The sequence below is a fragment of the Musca vetustissima genome, unplaced genomic scaffold (genome assembly GCF_032173495.1).
Source record: "Musca vetustissima isolate MV318-11 ecotype Yass unplaced genomic scaffold, APGP_CSIRO_Mvet_v1 utg4378, whole genome shotgun sequence".
Classification (NCBI taxonomy): Eukaryota; Metazoa; Arthropoda; class Insecta; order Diptera; family Muscidae; genus Musca; species Musca vetustissima.
Window position 1 is genome coordinate 262,853 of NW_026887069.1, and position 7,204 is coordinate 270,056.

Consider the following 7,204-nt stretch of genomic DNA (forward strand, 5'->3'; position numbering starts at 1 on the left):
ATAAAAAGTAGATTTCACGTCTTTGAGCACCCTACCTAAAATCTTGTGAGCAAAATTTTTGTAGAAGGTATTTCATCCCAATAGGAATTTTCCACCCCAAGATGCTGATCTCGATTTTGTTGCACAGTGTCGTCAATTTATTCCCAGATGATAGGTACGGAAATAAAATGTTTAATTTTTTATATTATGAGTCAATTCATGAATTTCCATCTGTCTGTCTATCCATGTATTATTGTAAACAATGCAGCGATCGGCATCGCTCCTGATATAGGAGGTGTACTTCTGAGGTACAATTGCCACTAAAGTTTAATTTTCTGCAGATCTATATTCCAGACTGTACAATATTTTACGATATTTTCACTCTCTTCGCCAATTAAAGGTCAACAACTCTTCTTACTTACTCGGAGCATGTAAATCATAAAATTGAAATTTCTTATTTTAGAAATCTTTTTTGATCAGAACCAGTCATACATTCTACAATTTTTGTGTTACGATCGATGTACTAAAAGGTAGGTCTAGGATTAATATTCTGGGACCACCCAAATCAATAATACCCTTACAACATAGTTCTGTAGGTTATAAAAAATATCGTTTAATTCAGCATTGTACTTTCATTTCAAATATGTTTTTCTTTATTAAATATCATCGGCTGCAAATATAAAATCTTCAGCGCCTTACTTCTTCTTCTTCAGCATTACAAATCAATCAAACAAAATAACAACACCCTTTTATTCCCACCTAACAAGACATTGTTTTATGGTGATGGCGGTGCTGATGACAGCTCTCCAATGAACACGAACTCGTAATAAGAATGACCTTCAATAATACGAAACAATCACGATAAATGACAATAGGGTCGTTATAAGGCATTCTATAAATTAAATTAAATTGTTCAAAACTATCAAAATTTCCAATGCAGTCTCCGGCATTCCGTTCGGTATCAAATATCCAACGAATGTTTCATTTTCATGTTGATCACTTCATCGTAGGATGGTGGTTCCATGGTGCTCAGCTGTAAGGGATCTCTCACAACTTCACTGTATAGTGGTAGAGATGCAGAGGTGGGTAAATGATACAATGGTCTTGACTCCTCAACTGGATATTGTTGTAATTCGATTTCATTTTCCGCACGAAATTTCTGATATAGTTTCAGTGAGGGATACCAGGAAAGTAGTACCAGAACTGCAAAATAGGGGAAGATATTAATTTAGAAAATTTTTAAAGAATATGTATGAGTACTTACATAGCACCAAACTTCCCATGACCGTTAAGAAAATATTGCCATAAATAATCAAATACATGATGATGACAATGACCGTAACGGTGGACATTATTAGCCAGGGCACAATATATTTGGATTGGCGCTGAAAAAATAATACAAAATTAGAAAATAATAAATAATATCTTAAAAAATTTGGTCCAAAATGTATATTTTAACATCTAAACCCGGTAAGCAAAGGACAAAAGTCGGACGGGACCGACTATACCCCTCATTTCATGAATATGTCACATTTTTTAATAAGCTGGAACAACTCTGAATGACCGCAAACCTATGCAGCAGAATTATTTTCACAACTTTATGAAAATCTAACTTTCTGCGGTTCTATATTCTGAGCCTGGAAATATTTCGCGATATTTGCTCCCTGTTGACCGATCATAGATCAACAGCTCCACTTTCTAATCCAAGCATATTTTACAAATCTTTTTTTCCCGAAAAAAAAGGTCACTTAAGGTTTTCGTTGATTTGAGCCTCGGAATATTGACCGATCATCATCTAAACAGCCGTTCCAAATATTTGGTCAGATCGCCTTCATCGTGTAAGATATGTGATGTTCTGCATATAATAATGGTCTCTGGAGTGCACCACCTAGAGTGGCGTCGTCCTTGGCCAAAACAGGACCTTCATGTAATATTTCAAAGCGATCAGCACGACATTTGCGCCTTCTAGTGAGGTTGTAATAATACCAAACAATATTATAACACATAGGCACTTTTAAGTATTTATGTATAACTCCCACATCCGAGTACATACAAAAAGTTCAACTACCTATCTCCCATATACTATCACCTTCTCGGGTCTATGTCCTTCAGGAGTAAATATATACGCCCAGAATACAAATTTTGTCATTTTTCACACAAAGTATGGGTTAATTATCCAGCTAAATATTGACCGATCTTCATCAAAACAGTCTCGCTTATACTTTGGCCAGATTCCCTACCTGGTGTAAAACATCTTGGTGTTCGGGTCATAGTTGTGGTCTATCAAAAACAATACGGAGTCTTCTTTGACCAGAGTTAGCGAATAGCACATGTGAAGTCGACGGCCCGCAGTCATATTAGTTAACAAAAGTCTTCGGCCTTGCGCTTTGCCCGCTCCCAGCTCCCCGCTTATAGTCAGATCCCCGCTCGTGACCAGCTCCGCGCTCGTAGCCAACTCCCCGCTCATAGCCAGCTCCATACTCGTAGCCAGATCTCCGCTCACAGCCTGCTCCAAATTAGGGATCAACTTTTAAAACACTTTTCTATTTGCTTTATTAATTAGATAAACTAAGTACGACAGGTGTCAAATTTATAACATCCACAGCAACTAAAATAATTACTTTTAATAATAGCTGTTTATTCAAATATTCAAATATTTGAGCATCAGTGACGGAGAAAGATTCAGATTGCAAACAATTGTCAGATTTGAACCCTACCCTACCAAAATTCATATTTATGCCATCAATTTTCTATCAATTTTCATCAGGCAAATTGTGCTCCACGATCATGACACTTTAGGTCGTATGTGTTCAGCTTTTGCTGATCGGATATCTTTGGTGGATCCTTGACATGAAATTAAATATGTGATCGACGCTCAACTGAAAGTGCCTAACGCAGTTTGTTTGTTTCAATTATCAGAGTCATTTTTTTTAATCCGATGTTCAAATAATTGATGTGTTTCATTTAACCGAAGTTGAAAGTTCAATACATTTGGTTAAACCAATTGGTATTAAAATACCAAGAATAAATTCAGATTTGTTCAAAACATTTGGAAATAGCATATTCCTCCATGTTATTCCATACACTAAATTTGGCACCCTCAGGAAATATATATATATATTTTTTTTTTTTTTTTCAAAGAAAATGGCGAAAAATTAAGCTGATGGTATTAACACACAAGACGCCCAATAGACTCGGACATAGAATAGAGAATAGTGTTGGCCAACAGAAGCTACTATGGTCTGTGTAAGCAACTAAAAAGCACGGCCACCTCTAGGCCAGAGAACAATCTACAAGGTGATGATATTACCCGTTGTATGGATCAGAAGCATGGGTACTTGCGCAACCTGATGAGGCAGATCTTGGAGTGTTTGAGAGAAAAATTCTCCGGAAGATATATGGGCCGATCTGCGTCGACGGTAAATATCTCCGTCGAATGAACCATGAGCTATACAATATATACTCTGACATCGACATAGTCAGACGTGTCGGGCAGCTGCGACTAGGTCTAGGCCATGTTGTGAGAATGGATGAAGATGCCCCAGCTCAAATGGCATATAAAAGCTAGCCTTCTGATGGTTAACGCAGAAGGGAAGGTCACGAATCCGATGGAAAGATCAAGTAGAAGACAGCATCTCGGAAAATAGTTTTTCAAATTGGATAAGATGAGCACACGACCGACGAGTTTGGAAATCATTTTTAATCTCGGCTTATGGAACAACCGTTCTGTCATAAGCCAGCTAATTAAGTTCCAAAGAAAAAATCCACATTATAAATGCAGAAGCTGTTTGGTACAATTATATTCCTTTATTGATATTTAAAACATCGTTCCGATCTATTGGCCGAATTAATGACGTCATATTTTGTGTAAAAATACAATGTTTAACTTCTCTAAATAGTTCCATTAACTGCTTTTTGACCGACTACATTGTCCACCGAAAGGAGAAATTTTCTTTTGTTCTTCAGGACATACAATTTATTTTAGTCCATATATGGTCCGATTTTGTTCTGATTTATCAGCCAATGTTCCACGCAAACGTTGCCAACACGCAAAGCATATATTTTTCAATTGAGCGGAATAAACTTTTGGAAGTTATTCTGATTTCAATTAGCCGATTGTTCATTTGTGCGAAGTCAATAATCTTAGTTCATATGAGAGCCAAACATATAGGTACTCATTCTCATTCTAATGTTGGAATTTTTCGGATTACGACGTTCCATTGAGGAGTTATCGTACCTGGTATCAAAACAAAGGAAATTTCTTTAATCACAAAAAATAACAACAAAACTTTGTTAAAGTTTGTTTTTCCGTTTGTAACTCATCGAGATAATCATTTCCTACCCTATAATGTTTCTGTAGCGCGTGTTTCAACCGAATTCGTATGTTGGGGGCTTTGATCGTATTTTCCTACCGAGTTGTCTGTAATTTAGTACTTTGAGTTCTTATTGGACAGCAAATGTCTCCAATAAAAATTATAAATATAGGTCAAGTTTTTTCGGGTTCCCCCAATTTTCAACTGAATTCGCCGTAATTTTATTGGGTACTATATCTCTACACTAGAAATTATTAATATAAATCCACTTTTTCAATAGCCTCCATAAAATGTTCAGTATTTTGAGGGTTTTGAGCGCATTTTCCCCACATAGCCCTTTTTATATTGAAACTGATTTGTTCCGCTTTTTGGGATTGTCTCCTCCATGTATGGAGGATATTCTGTACTCGAAATTGTCAGTTGATACCCTACAAAGTATGGAATTCTAAGACGATTTACTCGATTTAACCATCTATTGTAATAATTCTCCGATGGTAAAAAATATCGAGGTAAAAAAAAACTAGAACGTCAGCTTCGAGAATATCTATATCTGTATCGGCCCGCATTTAATATAAAAATACCAACCAATTTAATATTTAGTTTGAAGGAAGTTATTGTGTTACAAAACGAAAATGTTAGGTTCGAAATTGAGCTTATCGCTCCTCAATTAGGCATAGCCCCTCATATAATGAAAACTTCAAATGTTCGTACACGATGTAATCAATATTTATCAGTCTTAGGTATAGCCTCACATATATCTTTGCCCTCTAAATTGCAGTATTTTGAAAATTTTATACCACGATTTGGGGTATTGAGTTTTTAGGGAAATCCCCATTAAAAATTATTTCGTGTGCATTTCGGCATACAACAATCGCTTGGTACAATTGTGGGTATAGGTCACTAGTTGGTATGTTCCATATATCCTCCATTATTCCTTACACGGGGTTGGAATTTTAATTTTATACCTATGGTGGAGGGTATCCAAAATTCGGCCCGGCAGAATTTAAAGCTCTTTTCACTTGTTCATATTAAAATAGTTAACTGATTGGTTCCGCTTTCTGGGTGTGTCCCCATAAACCTGTATTCTACCATAGCAAGGAAATATTCTGTACTCGAAAGTATGGAATTCTAAGACTATTTTGTCGATTTAGCCATCTCTTGGAATCATTCCACCTTCAGAAGATATCGAGATAAAAAACAGTAAGGAAATTATTAAAAACGGAGGGTCCGACTATATGATATCCTTCACCACTTTGGGTATATTCAACAGATGAATCCTAACCGACGTCGCATTTTTAAAGGACCAGTATAAATGAAACTGGATCCATAAACATTTCATTCTGCAACCGATACTACATTTTTCATTTGGTCAGATATAGAAGCTATATGTAAATCTGAAGCGATTTCAGATTTAACACTCATCACTCTAGACCTAATACATTTACATTAAATCGGACGAAAATATATATGGGAACTATATCTAAATCTGAACCGATTATTCCCAATGTCAATAGGGTTCGTCCTTGGGCCAAATAAGTGACGGACGGACGGACAGATGGACATGCGTAAATCGACTCAGAAAGTGATTCTATGCATATTCTCATAAGGTACCATGTATCTATCTCGTTTCCTTTTGCCCGATACAAACATGTGCGAAAAGACATAATACCCTGTACCACAGTGTGGTGAAGGGTATAAAAACTAGAACATCATGTTTGACAATGAACTATATCGGCCTGCATTTAGACTTAGGTCCCATAAGATGATACCTAAAGATTTCGTTATTTTTAATATTTAGCATCAAAAAATGTATTGTGATGCAAAAAATGTTAGGTTCGAAATTAGGCTATATCGGTCCTGAATTAGGCATACCACCTCATATAATGATAACTCCAAATGTTCGGTTATTCCTACACGATGTAATCAATATTAGTCCCGCTTTGGGTATAGCCTCCAGGGACGTACGCATGCAAATGATGACCTCATATAACCTTGCCCTCTAAATTGCAATATGCGTCGACAAAATCGGTTCATATTTTGGGGTTTTGCGATTTTTAAGAAAAATCTCCATTATAAATTGCTGAAATTTATATTTGGTGTACTTTATGGTACAATTGTTGGTATAGGTATACTTTTTGGTATGTTCCCTATATTTACATTTCAATTAACTATCAGTATACCTATGCTATACTGACATTTGTGACACTTGACATGATGATTTTTTGACATTTTTTGATGATTTTATCATTACAACATTTTGTCAAAAACTGAAACACATACAAATATTTGCCTTTTTGCTAATTTGTCTAAATGTAAACGGTTGAAATAAATACGTAGTGGTTACCGGAGAGCCATGTACGAGCATATCATGATTTTTCTTTAATTTTTTACGCACTCATATGCCATTTTGGGCAATTACAGTATTTTTAATAATCTTAAGTCTCAAACTGGTCATTTGCATACAGATGATCTCTGCCAATATTTCTGGATGTTTCTTGGCATCACCCAATTAACACATATCTTACAAAAAATTTAGAGCTCTCAAACTAAACGTTTAAACTACAACGAATATGGCACGGTTTTAAACAACAACAAAAATATGTCCTTTAATGTCCTTAGCAAAAATTTAACCGGTCATACATCACGAACATACAGTTGCATTTGTACAATTATTACACCTTCTTACCTACCAATGAAATGCCCACAGCCAAGATAATTGACAATGCCAACATTATCAACGTTAAGACCACCGTCCCTAGGCAGACATTAGACTTGGCTTCGCTGGGCAGTGGACAGGCCGACATTCGGAACGTGTAACAGATGTACATTAGCAGGATCGTAAAAAGATACACCTGGGTATAGCCAATAATTTTACCCATTCTATCCAAAACGTCATTTTGTAGGGAGAGCAT

General features: G+C 36.0%; 1 protein-coding gene across 1 annotated transcript; it reads right to left on the minus strand.

Annotated features, from left to right (window-relative positions):
• Positions 1–940: 940 nt before the first annotated feature.
• On the minus strand, positions 941–7,204 carry LOC133334560 (uncharacterized). The gene is made up of 3 exons (XM_061542875.1): positions 6,983–7,204; positions 1,244–1,364; positions 941–1,182 (listed from the first exon to the last, which is right to left on the minus strand). The coding sequence occupies exons 1-3, from the start codon at positions 7,202–7,204 to the stop codon at positions 941–943; spliced, it is 585 nt and encodes a 194-aa protein (XP_061398859.1).

Coding starts and splice junctions, on each gene's coding strand:
- LOC133334560 (XM_061542875.1), bottom strand. CDS start 7,204: ATGCTCTCCCTACAAAATGACGTTTTGGATAGAATGGGTAAAATTATT. Junction 1,365..6,982: donor TGGCTGTGGGCATTTCATTG/GTAGGTAAGAAG, acceptor TTATTTTTTCAG/CGCCAATCCAAATATATTGT. Junction 1,183..1,243: donor CATGGGAAGTTTGGTGCTAT/GTAAGTACTCAT, acceptor CCTATTTTGCAG/TTCTGGTACTACTTTCCTGG.